Genomic DNA, 15,286 nt, shown 5'->3' with positions numbered 1-15,286 from the left:
TTCTTCAGACATCCTAGGAAGGAAATGCTAAGTTGTTAGACAAAACTATTCATTAAGTAGAAATATTTCAGGTCCCCAACTAATTTCATTCAACTTTTTTTTCCTCTTTCCTTGCATATATCCGTTTTTAAGTGGTCATAATTTGTAGTCAGAGGAGAATGACAGTCTTTTCTGCGCTTCAGATTGTAGACTTTACCGGCTACATGCCAGACACTCAGCAGGAGGTTGGAGTAGGTCCAGGAGGTTGGAAGAAGTTCACCCAAGAGGTGCTTGCCTTCCTGGATAGGAGAGTTGAATCACTGCAATTGGGTTAGTCAAGTGCTTAGTTCACATGGCAACGAGGCCCTCCGTGATCCCCTAACAGGGTCCAAACCAGCTATTTGCTGCTCTCCTCTCGCCATATGTATTGTTCCTTCTTGGCTTTCATCACGTTTGTGATTTTATATCGATTTCTGTATTTCCCCGTCTAGTGCCTGTCTCTGTCATTAGTCTCTGTGTCCTAGGAAGGTGAAGGTCATGTTTGGTGTTTGCCACTGTGATCTTCCATCGAGCAGAGACTGGCACATGTAGGGGCTAAATAAATATGTTCAGCGGAAGAGTCCACCCAGAAGAGAGAACCGTATATCTTTGGGGGGAGCAAGAGAAGATGTGACATCTGAATGCCACTGAGTCTTGAATGATAAAGAGGAGGTGGTCCGGGGAGAAGAACAGGGGCACACTGAGGGGTAAGGACTATTGAGGAATGCTTAGGAGAGGGGAGTGAGGGAGCTAGTGTTCCCTAAGAGGAGATGCGTGTAGAAGATAAGGTCGAGTTGAAGCCTGGAGCCATACGCTTGAGGGTCTGATATGCCCCACTCACTAGTTTGGATGCTCCCCTCTCTTTAGGAAGAAGAGGGAGGGGAATCAGCTAAGTTCTGTGACCTTAGGAGTGAATACGATCTCCCCTAAATTACTTTTTTATTTAAACTGTTTATCTGACTGTGCTGGGTCTTAGTTGCGGCACACAGGATCTTCGATCTTCATTGCAGCACACAGGATCTTTAGTTGCGGCTTGCAAACTCTCAGTTGCAGCGTATGGGATCTAGATCTGGGACCAGGATTCGAACCTGGGCCCCCTGCATTGGGCGCATGGAATCTCACCCACTGGACTACCAGGGGAGTTCCCCTAAATTACTAGGATGGTTTTTAATACTTAAATTATGAATAAGATCCCCAAAGTATGGTTTTATGTTTTATTTCCTTCTACATACCTTTCATTTCCATTTTGTAGCTGCAACACCTGTCTACATATTTTTAAATTTTAGGTAGCATCATCATTACCATGAAAACATCCTGTCAACCATGGGCTAAAAACGAAGAATGTGAAAAACCTGAGTTGTCCAATTTTTAAATATATGCTTTGGAGAGGCTCCATTTAAAAAATTTTTTTACCCAGATGTTCAGAGCTACCCAAACATTACTATAAAATGCCACTTTTCATAGAGGCAGCCAAGGTCTTTTTATTATTATTATGCCTTTGGAAACCAATGATTTGTGCCTAAGACAACTATCTCCATATTATTTTACCCTGAATAGAATGAGGTTGGTTGGGAGTTCTGCCCTAAGGAAATATCAAAACCCCAATACATAAGCATTTATAGTTCGAAAGTGAACTCTCTTATCAGATTTCCTTTTATTTCCTGCTGGGGCAGTATGAACAGAACTCAGATGGAGGCAGAGGGTCTGCTGTATATCTTTTCAAATTTATGATTAAGAAGGTCACATATACATTTTTAAACACACTCCTTTTTGATAATAAATGAAGAATGAAATTGTGAAATGTCATCAGAAGCCGAATTACTCGTTTTTCTTTCATTCACATACCCCTGCCTGCTGGCTGATTGCCTGCCAATGGTGAGGAAAGGCCCAAGTAACCAAATGCTTCGTTTCTTACGGTTTTGCTGTCTGCCTGGAATAGTCTCACTAGTGGAGCAGCGTGCCTGTGGCCAGAGCATTTTAACCGAAAGATGCACTTCTATTCCTGAGCCCCCTTCCTTGCCCCAGGACAATTTTTTGAAAATGAATAATTCCATTTTAGGCTGCGTTTGTCTTCAAACTGTGGCCAGAATGAGAGAAGTGAAAGCTCTTCTCTTCCCAAGTCCAGACCCACTCGAGATGCTCCTCTTTTATGTTCTGTGTCTATGAAGCAAGCTCTGAATGGATGCCATGCCTTTGGCATGAGGCACTCTAACAGATCATAGCGGGAGGGGAGGATATAATCAGGGGATCTGTGCCTCCGGATCCCTTCCTGTGAGGTCATCCAGCACTGGCTGGATCCTTTGGGAGAAGATCACTGCTTCTACACAGGCGGCCTCCTCTTCACAACACCGTTTGGGTCCTGGTGGCTGCTCCCTCTGCTTGTCCCTCTGGACCCACAGATGATAAACAGCTCTCCTGTCACTGTATTATACCTCAAGTTCCACAGAGTTGCAAAGAGTCGGACATGACTGAAGTGGCTTAGCCTGCAAGCGTGTATGCAAAAGTTTCTAAAATATTCCTATGTGTGTATGTGTGCGTGTGTGCACACACAGATGCCAGTCATATCTGACTCTCTGTGACCCCATGAACTATAGCCTGCCAGGCTCCTCTGTCCTAGAATTTTCCAGGCAAAAATACTGGAACTGCTTGCATTTCCTGCTCCAGGGGATCTTCCTGACCCAGGGTTCGAACCCACATGTCTTGCATCTCCTGCATTGGCAGACAGATTCTTTACCACTCTGCCACCTGGGAAGCCTAGGTTTATCATTGCATTTAATACCTCCTCTGACAGGGGTTCATTACCTCTTAAAACTGGCTATTTCATTATCAGATGGGCTCAGCTTTGGAAATTTTCTATGCAGTGCTGAATGTGACCTCTCTGGAACATCTGTTCTTTCTGTGTTAAAGTAAGAGTGACCAGGATTGAATTTGAAGGCAAGCCCTGTGAAAAATGGAGCGAGAGACCTGAAAGAATTTGCCCTCCAGATATTTCACATGCAACCCATAGCTTTGCATATCATAGGAGCAAAGTTACTATGTTTAGATGGGTACGTATTGGGTGAACTCAGAGGGACGAGGATTTTTTTATTTACAAATATTTGAAGAACTGACTGCAGGTTAGTCATAGTTTTATATCTCTGACAATAAATCTAAGACCCAATAGTCGACATTTAAAGGGAGTAGATTTCAAATCCGCACGAGAACTTTTCACTCTCAGTCTCCTAGTGAGGTGCCAAAGTCTCCATCACTTGACATAATCCGGAGGGCGGGGTGTGGGATTCCGCAGCAGGACTGCTGGAGAGAGGACTCCCGCAGTGGAATGCAGTTGAATCAGTGGTGATGATACAAAAGCAAGAAGAGCAGCTGCCACATGTCCAGCCTTCGCTGTGTGCCAGGCACCGTGCTCCATACACATTATCTCACTTAGTCCTCATTTAATTCCTCTGAGGTTGGCCTGTGAAGTTCAGAACATAACGAGGTTAAGGAACTTTCCCTGCCTCATGCAGCCACAGTCTGCATGGAGGGAAGATATGAACCCAAGTCTGTCTGATGCCAGAGCTGATGGTTTCAATCCCAGTGGTTGGTGTTAGAATCACCCGGGGAACTTGCTGGCCATACAGACATTTAGTCCTTGTCCTACTTGTATGACTCAGGGATCTGGGGGCTTTTTCCGCTGAGTGTTTCTGGTGTACACGAGTTTGAGCATGGCTGCTCCAGGTCGCCATCATCATTGTCATCATTGTCATTGTCACCATTATTCTAAATGCCCATCTGGCTCTGAGGGTTCGTATAGGGATAACTGTACATCTAGTTCTGCTTTACCTTTTTTTTTAATTTAAATTTATTTTAATCTGATTTAACTTTTATCCTTTTGAGCTATAGGGCTAACTAACGTCCACTCTTACCCCCTGTCCCCACCAGCCCCTACTTCAATCCATCATTGTTTTGTGGGTTATTTTATGAGCTCAATCATGGAGAAGGGCCAGACTTCATTATGCATATCCTTCAGAGCCCCATAAGACAAATTCCACATGACCACATCTCCCTTTTAAAGTTAGAGGAATGTTATGGAAATCTCATTATTTCCCATTTTAAGCTCAGTAAAGAACACACCATTTGTTGGGGGTGAGGCAGAATGAATGTCATATTTCTTAAACTGAAGCCATTTAAAGTTTCAGGATGACTTAGGCTTATCCCACCTTGACCTTGGAGGACGTTCCTTGACCCTGTTTCTGGGCAATGCCCCAGGGTTTGGGGGTTGAGGATGGGTGGGAAAAGAGCAGCCTGAACTTCCAGCCCTTTGAAGCAGCTGTCACTATCTGACTGTGATTTTTCCCCTTGCACATGTCCCAAAGGAAGCTGGCCAAGAAGCAGAAGGAGACCCAGAGTGGAGCACAGAGGGAAATGGGGCCCGTGGCCTCGGCCGACAAACCCACTGCCAAGCTCAGCTCCAGCCGCAATGATGAAGGCTTCTCCTCTAGCTCACAGGATGTGAATGGATTCGGTAAGTTGAGCCAACCAAGGGAAGGGGGTATCTGTGGTCCAGCTTGACCCTGGTACCTCTGCTATTGACCGCTCCCAGTGTCAGGTGCTGTAGGACATGGGGGCTGGATGCTTCCCTGGGAGCATCTGGATGAAATTTCCCTGGCAAAGACTGGGGGTACCCATCCAGAATCCATCCCAAAGAAGATGGAAATAACAGCCAGTCATCTTAACTTCTGCTTGTGCACAGAAAGCAGGTTAAAACTAAGAAACAAGAAGGAGAGCAGGATGACACACTTAAGGAGAAAAATATGCCATATTGAATTGAGTGTTGTAGAGTTCTCAAAGCAGTGTTTCACATAAACCATGAAAGGTAAATGACTTATGGGTTACGACTGTCTCCATTTCTCAGCTTAGGAAACTGAGGCTCAGAGAAGTGCTTTCTCCAAAGCTCCATGGTTGACGAGTAACTCATTCAGTCCTGGAATCTGTGCCTACCCAGCCTTGCCCAGTTCCCAAGTGGCATTAAGTCAAAAGCAACGGTATTCTTATGCAGAGTTAACACAGGATCAAGCTAATAGAAGTGGCCACGGTTTCAGGGTTGACCCTTGTCCAAAGGAGAACCTCAGGACTAGTAACCTAAAGCCATCTTGGCAATCAGGCTCAAGAGAGCTGACTTTTGCTCTTATGTTTCTGAAAGCCGGTTCTTTTTCTAGTTTTCATAGAAATGCTGGATTCCCCAGCCTCTGCTCCAAATTGGGGAAAGCAGGAAATCTAAAGGAATATGAACAGAGACACATGTTCTCTCCACACTGTGCCATTGGCAAAGGGAAGAAATCCTATTTGGTAAAAATCACTTCATTATTGTTATTGCTCACTGTTCAGTCAGGAGGTTGTGTCTGACTATTTGTGATTCCGTGGACTGCAGCATGCTAGGCTTCCCTGTCCTTCGCTATCCCCCACACTTTGCTCAAACTCATGTCATTGAGTCGATGATGCCATCCAACCATCTCATCCTTTGTCATCCCCTTCTCCTCCTGCCCTCAATCTTTCCCAGCATCAGGGTCTTTTCCAATGAGCCTGCTCTTTGCATCAGGTGGCCAAAGTATTGGAGCTTCAGCATCAGTCCTTCCAGTGAATATTCAGGATTGGCTGGTTGGATCTCCTTGCAGTCCAAGGGAATCTCAAGAATCTTCTCCAACACCACAGATCGAAAGCATCAGTTCTTCAGCGCTCAGCTTTCTTTATGGTTCAACTCTCACATTCATACATGACTACTGGAAAAACCATAGCTTTGACTAGACAGACCTTTGTCAGCAAAATAATATCTCTGCTTTTTAATATGCTGTCTAAATTGGTCATAGCTTTTCTTCCAAGGAGCAAGCGTCTTTTAATTTCATGGCTGCAGTCCCCATATGCAATTATTTTGGAGCCCAAGAAAATAAGAAAACAATGTTTCCATTGTTCCCCATCCATTTGCCATGAAGTGATGGGACCAGATGCCATGATCATCATTTTTTGAATGTTGAGTTTTAAGCCACCTTTTTCACTCCCCTCACCCAGTGGTTCTTTGGTTCCTCTTTGCTTTCTGTCATTACAGTGTTATATTCTGCATATCTGAGGTTGTTGATATCTCTCCCTGCAATCTTGATTCCAGCTTGTGCTTCATCCAGCCTGGCATTTCTCATGATATACTCTGCATATAAGTGATATAAGCATGGTGACAATATACAGCCTTGGCGTACTCCTTTCCCAATTTTGAACCAGTCCGTTGTTCCATGTCCAGTTCTAACTCTTGTTTCTTGACCTGCATACAGGTTTCTCAGAAGGTAGGTCAGGTGGTCTGGTATTCCCATCTCTTTCAGAATTTTCCACAGTTTGTTGTGATTCACACAGTCAGAGATTTTAGCATAGTCAATGAAGCAGAAGTAGATGTTTTTTTGGAATTCCTGAACCTCATGAACAGTATGAAAAGGCAAAAACAAAAACACATAGATAAGATCAATTTGGGATGACGGGGGTCTATGAGAGGATGAAGACAGAAAGGAAACAAGCACTTATGGACCGCCTTTGTCCACACCACCGCCTGTGAGATGCTTTCTATGTTTGTTCCCATTTTATAGATGATGCATCCAGAGTTCAGTGTTTGGCTGACCTGCCCACTGGTACACAGCTGTTTCCTGGTGGATCCAGGATCCGAGGCTACCGCAGACCCCTGATTCCTAATCTCACGCACAGCACAGCACCTAGCTGAGGAAGTTTACAAAATCCATGTATCTAGGCCCCACACCTTACTTGCTGAATCAAAACCTTCTGGGGCACCAGGAGTGGGAGTGGGACTCAGGGGTATAGATTTTGTAAAAGCCACGCGGGGGGTTCTTACAGGCAGCTTGGTTAGAAGCACTGAACTTTGAAAGAGGCAGCAGAGGTTTTCAAATACTGACGTGCTGCCTTAGGAAAGAGATTTTGCTTGAAACATATAATGATTGAAAAAAATAGTAAAATGAATACCCGTACACCTTTTACCTAGGTTCACCAGTTGTTCACAATTTGCAACATTTGCACTCACTCTCCCTCTCTTTGTCTCTCTCTCATACACACACATGGTACACATACACACAGTATATACACACTATATCTACACAATTTTCTGAACCATCTAGATGTAAGTTTTGGACATCGTGATACTCCCACCTCCAGAAAATTCAGCACGTTTCCTGAGAATGAAGACAGCTCTTCAGCATAATTGCAGTAAACTTATCTTACCCAAGAAATGTGACCTTGTTTCAGTCTCTGATAGACCAGTCCATTGCTGAATTTCCCCCGTGGCCCTAAAGTGCTCTCTCTTTTATTTGTTACTATCTTTTGGATCCAGGATTCAGTCAAGGTGCTCACTTTATATTTGACCTCCATATTTCCATCACCTTTTTATCTACAATGTTCTCCCACCTTTAGTTTTCCTTTCAGGATACTGACATCTTTTAAAAATCCAGGCCAGCTGTCCAATACTCCTGAGTCCAGATTCGTCTGAATTTTTTTTATCATGACCATATTCAGGTTAAACGTTTTGGCAAAACTGCTGCACAGGTGGCTTTGTGTGTATACTTCCCTTTGCATCATTTCAGTAGAAACTGTCATTCTGCTAAACTATCACAAAGCTATCACTTTGCCCACTCTTGGTGATGCTAAGTTTGAGCACTTATTAAAGTTGAGAATTGGGCAGAGTCTTAACAGTACATACTGATTATTTCATGAGCAAATATTTAGCTTGTTTTCCTTAGAGAGCAGAGCAAGTTTACAGTCTACCTAACCACAAAGTCAGTTCTTTTTGGAAAAAAAAAAATCTGTTTCCTTTTGGTTGTGCGGAGTCTCTGTCACCTCGAGGACTTTTCTCTAGCTGCAGCGAGCATGGGCCACGCTCCAGGAGCAGTGTGCGGGCTTCTCTTTGCCGTGGCTTCTCTCACTGGGAGCACAGGCTCTAGGCCACGTGGGCTCAGTGGTCGCGGCTCCCGGGCCCTGGAGCTCAGGCTCAAGAATTGTGGCGCGTGGGCTTAGTTGCTCCTCGGCATGTAGGATCTTGCCTGATCAGGGATCGAACCCACGTCTCCTGCATTGGCAGGCAGATTCTTTACCAGTGGGCCACCAGGGAAGCCCAGTCTCCCCACAGAGTCAGTTCTGAATCCATTCTCCACACAGGTGAATTTCTGGGATTTGTACATTCCAGCAGAGGGCAGGAGAGGCAGAAAAGGGGATGATAGGGAACTGGGCTTGGTTTCTCCTTGTAGGTGCACGCTGAGCGCCCCCGACCCCATGCCCTGCCTCTGACTGTGTTAACTTGTCACTGACTCTCCTGCTTTTTTTCTGGGCAAGGGAGTTCACTAGCAGGTCTAGCGGTTGGCACGTGCTGGCCAAGTGGCACCTATTGACCAAACTCTTTCCCGTCCAGGCCAAGCACTTGTGCACACTTACTCCATTTGTAAAAATGTCGTGGGAGGATTCTGAAGACCAAAGAGATGTGGTCAGAGACATAACGACAGACATGATGACACCCAACTTATAGGCATTTGACCACGAGTGCAAACCTGGGGAACACCAGTTTCTTGGATTTCAAGGGGAAAATACCACTTTCATTTCCCCCATGGGCTAAAGCTTGGACTGTTTAAGATGAAAGCACCCAAGACTGGGATGGATTGGCCGGCCAGTGAGGAAGAAGCGGCAGATCCAATCAAATCTAATTAGATGTTTTAAAGTCCAGATACAATCTTTCCAAGATTGATGTGTGTGTGTTTTATGTTTATATACACACAGGCATGACGTGCATACATACACAGACACGTGTGTATATATACATATTGGATGTGCATTTATTTTAATATTGTTTTTAAGAAAGAAAAAATTCAATCAACATTATACTCAGTCATTAAGACATTTTTGCATTTGTATGAATCAATGAGTAGTTAGGATTCTGTCTATTTATCTGGTATCCTCAGGCTAGAACCACCAACATGTTCTGGAGATTCTTTTGAATGCCCTGAAATGCATCAGGTACCTTTTAAAATGCTCTGTGGAACCACTTGGATGTGATTTGAGGGGGGGTGGAATGTAAGTAATGCTTACATTGGCGATGTGGAAATTGCTCCTGAAATCACCCTGATGTATGTAAAATTGAATCTATTTTTGTGACATTAGGAAAGTGACTGGCTTCTGCATCAGTGTCTTTAGGAGGCCCTGAGATTATTCACAAAAGTTGAGGAAGCACTGAGCAGAGAATAGGTGTCACATTGGAAAAGATTACAGAAAAACCTGGCCCTGAGCAATTATTTCATTACGGAACAGGTGGCCCCTGACCTAATTCAACCTTGGCACCCAACTGTGTGAGTTTGTTTTCCTGGATTTTCAATTCTAAGTGACCACTGAGTTCTACAGCATCCATTCCCTCAAGCCTCCCAATTTTGTAGAGGGCTAGTGACCTCCAGGATACAGAGGTGATGGCTCTCTGTCAGGTGGGCCGTTGCTCTGGAGAGCTTTGGCATTCTTGAAAAAGGAGTGCTTGTCAACAATGTCCATTGTTTTCCGTTTAAAGGATTGCTGGCTTTTATTAAGTAATCTCATTTTTATCTTATTGCCCTGTTTACCTGCTTGTTCTTTTTCTGAGATCTTTGGCTCACTGGGATCATTTTCTGGGTCTTTCTCCTAGTGCTTTCTTTTTTATATTCCTGTTTAAATCTTCCTTATGTCTTTTGTTCATAGTCTCACCCTCTGCTTGTTTATTTTTAACCCAAATCAAAATGCTTCAAAACAAATCACTGTTGAATTCTGTGATACAAGGCTTAGCTATCTATCCTTCCTGTAATAGCATTTGACAGACTCACTTGCCCATTGGGTACTGTTAGTAAACTCCATCTTCATTTTTTGCTTCTATTCTATTGAATGGTTTCATGTCTGGTGGGTGAAGGCAGTTTATCTCTTAGGAGCATCCCATGCTGGACCATCAGGCTATCTGTTCAGTAAAGAAGCAAGTATGGTTGAGGGTTTGAAAGAGACATTCAGTGGCCATTTTCTCATTGCTTAGTATATGCCTGTCCCATCCTGAGTCCCGAGCATAGTTTGGGGAAGGGCATAATTATAAAAATGAATAAAATGGGGCATCATCGCAAAAATAACAGGTGTTTCTACTTTTAAATTTTTCATAGTTTACAGAAGTTCTTTTGTAAAACCCTGGAGCTGTATATCCTTATTCCTGCACCATAAGAGAACTAGCAAGTTTATTCTTACCCCCATTCTACAGATGAAGAAACTGAGGTTCACAGACTCCATCCACAGTGATTTTGGAACCCAAACAAATGAAGTCTGACACTGTTTCCACTGCTTCCCCATCTATTTCCCATGAAGTGATGGGACTGGATGCCATGATCTTCGTTTTCTGAATGTTGAGCTTTAAGCCAACTTTTTCACTCACCTCTTTCACTTTCATCAAGAGGCTTTTTAGTTCCTCTTCATTTTCTGCCATAAGGGTGGTGTCATCTGCATATCTGAGGTTATTGATATTTCTCCCAGCAATCTTGATTCTAGCTTGTGCTTCTTCCAGCCCAGAGTTTCTCATGATGTACTCTGCATATAAGTTAAATAAGCAGGGTGACAATATACAGCCTCGACGTACTCCTTTTCCCATTTGGAACCAGTCTGTTGTTCCATGTCCAGTTCTAACTGTTGCTTCCTGACCTGCATATAGGTTTCTCAAGAGGCAGGTCAGCTGGTCTGGTATTCCCATCTCTTTCAGAATTTTGCACAGTTTATTGTGATCCACACAGTCAAAGGCTTTGGCATTGTCAGTAAAGCAGAAATAGATGTTTTTCTGGAACTCTCTTGCTTTTTCCATGATCCAGCAGATATTGGCAATTTGATCTCTGGTTCCTCTGCCTTTTCTAAAACCAGCTTGAACATCTGGAAGTTCACGGTTCACGTATTGCTGAAGCCTGGCTTGGAGAATTTTGAGCATTACTTTACTAACGTGTGAGATGAGTGCAATTGTGCAGTAGTTTGAACATTCTTTGGCATTGCCTTTCTTAGGGATTGGAATGAAAACTGACCTTTTCCAGTCCTGTGGCCACTGCTGAGTTTTCTCCATTTGCTGGCATATTGAGTGCAGCACTTTCACAGCATCATCTTTCAGGATTTGAAACAGCTCAACTTCAATTCCATCACCTCCACTAGCTTTGTGTGTAGTGATGCTAGGCCCACTTGACTTCACATTCCAGGATGTCTGGCCCTAGGTGAGTGAGCACACCATCATGATTATCTTGGTCGTGAAGACAACAGCAACACACATATGCATAGAATGGAGATGGATCGGAAGCCAAAATAGAGTTATCTGACTCCAGAACCCAAGCTCCCTCTCTTGCACTAGGAACATAGCTATCACCACTCAACTGGTCTCACCATGTGAGGCTGCTAATGGCTGGGAGAGAGGGAGGGCTCCACACCTCTCCTGATGCTCAATCAGCCTTTCCTCCACATGGGCAGAAGCTACTACCACCATAGTGTCCTGCATGAAGCCAGTCAGACTCCCACCAAGTGCCAGGCTCTGTGATGAGCATGCCCAGAAATGGATCTTAATCCATCCCAACAGTAACCCTCTCCAGTTGGTATGTTTATTATCAGACCCATTTTCAGGAGAGGAACAAGGTCTTCCTCAGGTCACACGATGAGTAAATGGTGAGGTTTGGACCTCAGATCGGATGTTCTACTTTCGAAACCAAAGCGTCCTGTCTTTCCTGCAACCTTAAGCTTTCTCTCCATCACAAAGTGGGTGAAAGAAAGAAAGGAGATCAACGTTAATAGCCTTTCTGGCTGATGGGACAGGGCCTCTGCTTGGTTTCTCAGCCCAAAATGCCTGTCGCAGGGAAGGACCCATGAGAATTGTCCCACAAGAAACTTCTTAGGAATTGGAGCCACAGGCCAGATGGTCCCATTCCATCCTTGGGCACTCCCGAGCTGGCCCCTGCCCGAGATAGATACACAGAGAGCGAGCTCACAACCTGTTGTGGGAGACACATGATACAACAATGAGCATCTCTGCACAATCTAAATGTGTATGTATGAATGAATGATAGACCTGAACTTCATCCAAGATCTTCTAGCTGCAATCCTGTATCTGGCTCCAGCTCTTCTGGTACTGACTTCTGTCTTCTTTTAAGCTGAAATCTACTCTCTGTAACTTCCATCCATTCACTCCTGATTGTGCACAGAAGTATGGATTGGCCAGCAACCAGACGCTGGCCCATGTCTGCCCTCTGGTGTCACACAGGGTAATGAAATCAGTCTTTCCCTTCCTGCTGCTCCCAGCCCCAGCTTTGGACGGCTGCCAGCTGTGTGCCCTGCAGGTCCTTCCCTCAGGCTAAGCAGCCCCCACATCAGCTATCAGCCTTCCTCAGTACACATTTCTGTTTTCCAATCTGTTCAAAATCTTGATTGGCACATCTGTCTCCATTTAGTCCATGTCCGTGGAGTGTGTGGTTTCCGAGTCTGTGCCGGGCCAAATTAACTGGAAGTTCAGAGAACTGCTACCCCCTCACTCTCTACACACCTGGGTTCAGAACACACTGCTCACATTTGAATTAACCTCCAAATGCCCATCACGGATCTGCCTCCTGCAGAGCTTATGCGGGAGGGATTTGAGGGGCCCAGGTAAAGACTTTCTATTTCATCTGTGCTGTGCCTTCTTGTTGGATTTTACCCTGTTATCCCAGAGTACTAAGATATTTTTGATATCTGGTTGTGTCAGCCAAGGAGCTCACTTAATCCTCCCAGTTTGGGGCCTCAAATTATAATAATTATTAGATTACTAATATTCATCATACCAGCTATTATCTATTGAGCATTAATTATGAGCTCACTTCCAACTGAGCATTTTATGTGCATTATCTTGTCTCATTGGTGTGCTGGGAAGATTAAATAACTGTTATGATTATCCCTGATGATTTACAGGTGAGGAAACTGAGGTTTTAAATAATGAGGAGCTTGCCTAAGGCTTCATAGTTTTAAATAGCAGGCTTTTAAGCTGGAACTTAAACCTGGGTCTGTGTGACACCCCTAAGCCCATAGCCAAGATCATTCCTATATACCGCCTTCTGTAAGATAGATGTTATTCTCCCCGTTTTATAGAGTTGTTGTTCAGTTGCTCAGTCATGTCTGACTCTTTACCACCCCATGGACTGTAGCACACCGGGCTTCCCTGTCCTTCACCATCTCCTAGAGTTTGCTCACTCATGTCCATTGCATCCGTGATATAATCCAATCATCTCATCCTCTGTTATCCCCTTTTCCTCCTGCCCTCAATCTTTCCCAGCATCAGGGTCTTTTCCAACGACTCGGCTCTTTGAATCAGGTGGCCAAAGTATTGGAGCTTCAGCTTCAGCATCAATTCCTTACAATGCATATTCAGGGTTGATTTCCTTTAGGATTGACTGGTTTGATCTCCTTGCTGTCCAAGGGACTTTCATTTTATAGAGAAGGAAACTAAAGTTTTCAGTTTCAGACAGACATTGAGACATTTGCTCAAAGTGTAGTCCCCAGATCAGCAGTCTCATAATCACCTGGGATCTTCTAGGAGGCAACTTCTTGTGCCTTTCACCAGGCCTGCTGAACCCAAACCTCTGTGGATAGAGCTCAGCAATCACTTGTAGCTTGTGGGGTCTTAATTCCCCCAACCAAGGATTGAACCTGGGCCCACAGCAATGAAAGTGCTAAGTTCTAATCACTGGATGGTCAGGGTATTCCCCGCAACCACTCTTTTTAAAAAGTCTTCTAGGTAATACTGAGGCACCTTAAAGTCTGAGAATCGCTGGCCAGTAGTAAAGCCCAGGACTATGAGATTCCAAAGCCCTAGTTTTTCTGTGTGCCGGATTGACTTTGATAGTACAGTTGCAGGCACACTGAGAGAAAAGCTAATTTCCCCTTTCTTAAGGTGGATCCACCAAGAAGAGGGGCTTCCTGGAGATGCTGGACCTGAAGGCTGCTAAAGCCTGTATATAGCAGTGACAGCTCCTAAACCCAGGGGTCCCTTTGAAACCATCTCTGGAACTTTCTCTCCTTTTGTCTGAACAGCTAACAACCTGAGAATCAGACTAGAAGGAGTGGAAATTTACAAGGAAAAGCAATCATGAGTCACATGTTGAAACTAAAAGCTCATCAGAACATTGTGAAAAGGAATAAAAAGAAAAACACAAAATTCTGTCTGCAGGGACAATTGTATTTTCTGGTTGTTCCAGGATTAAACTGAATCCAGGAGAATTGAATGTTACAAGCTAGCCACCACAGTTTTATTGAATATTTTATTGCGATTATTGAATATTTTGCAATCATCCTCTTGGCTGACAGATTTAAAGGACACACTTATTAAGTTCCTGGCAACCCAGAGTTGAGTGGAATTGTTCATTCCTTGGAAATGGAAATTTAAATGCCTTGAGAAAGTAAACAAATTCTTTCACATACATTAAGGAATTAAACTAAGTGTCAGAGAAGGATATTAGACTCAAAGGGGGACGTAATAGACCATCAAAACTAAGAATTATCTTAGACACCATCTGTCCCTGCCTTCTCATCTTAAAGATGAAGAACTGAGTCCCAGAAAGTTTTCTCAAGGTCAGCCATTGAGTCAGTAGTAAAACCTGGGCTAGAGTTGGGAGCTGTAACCACTCTGGTCCTTGTCCCCGGGTCCCCTTCAGAGAAGGGAAGTATAGTCAAGAATGGTTTGTCTTCTGATTTCTATAGACCCCCAATCTGATTTCTGCACAAATCGAACCTTCTCAGATTGAATTATACTTTTCATCTCCTGGTTATGGGAATAGCTGAGGTGTTCCTTTAAATATTCATTGACTGCCAACTATATGCCAAGCAGGGTAGGGATTGTAAAGATAAATAAGACATGGTTTGTGCCTTCAAGGATATTACTGTCCTCCAAGAGGAGACCTGTAAGTGGATTAGTTTCAATAAATGTGATAAGTGATAGAGAAAAGGCATGTATAGAGCCCTAGGAACACTGATCAGAGACTCAGCAGGTGATTAATTCTGCCTAAGTGAGTTAGGCAGTACTGTCTGTGAGGGAATGGATTTTGATTTGAAGAAAGTGCAAGAAAAAGATCCTCCCAGATAGAAAGGAAAAAGGCTTGTAAGCGTAAAGGATATGGTGAGCTCGAGGAAGGGGCCTTGAGGTATAGGGTGCTTTGTTTTGAGATCATTTTGGCCAGAAATACAGCTGGAACGGTAGCAAGAACCTGCTTGAGAA

The 15,286-nt window shown here is 44.0% G+C and overlaps 1 protein-coding gene across 8 annotated transcripts in view; it reads left to right on the top strand.

The window, feature by feature from the left end:
• The window catches only part of PTPRT (protein tyrosine phosphatase receptor type T), a 1,160,687-nt gene that overhangs the window by 1,031,108 nt on the left and 114,293 nt on the right, over positions 1–15,286 (top strand). For all 8 annotated transcript variants that reach the window (XM_069548590.1, XM_069548586.1, XM_069548589.1 and 5 more), the window contains one exon: positions 4,374–4,522. In XM_069548590.1, the coding sequence (XP_069404691.1) occupies positions 4,374–4,522 (149 nt within the window). The remainder of the gene's footprint in view (positions 1–4,373; positions 4,523–15,286) is intronic.

The sequence above is a fragment of the Ovis canadensis genome, chromosome 13, assembly GCF_042477335.2.
Source record: "Ovis canadensis isolate MfBH-ARS-UI-01 breed Bighorn chromosome 13, ARS-UI_OviCan_v2, whole genome shotgun sequence".
Lineage (NCBI taxonomy): Eukaryota > Metazoa > Chordata > Mammalia > Artiodactyla > Bovidae > Ovis > Ovis canadensis.
The sequence above is the reverse complement of the archived record's forward strand: the minus strand, read 5'-3'. Positions and strand labels throughout refer to the sequence as shown.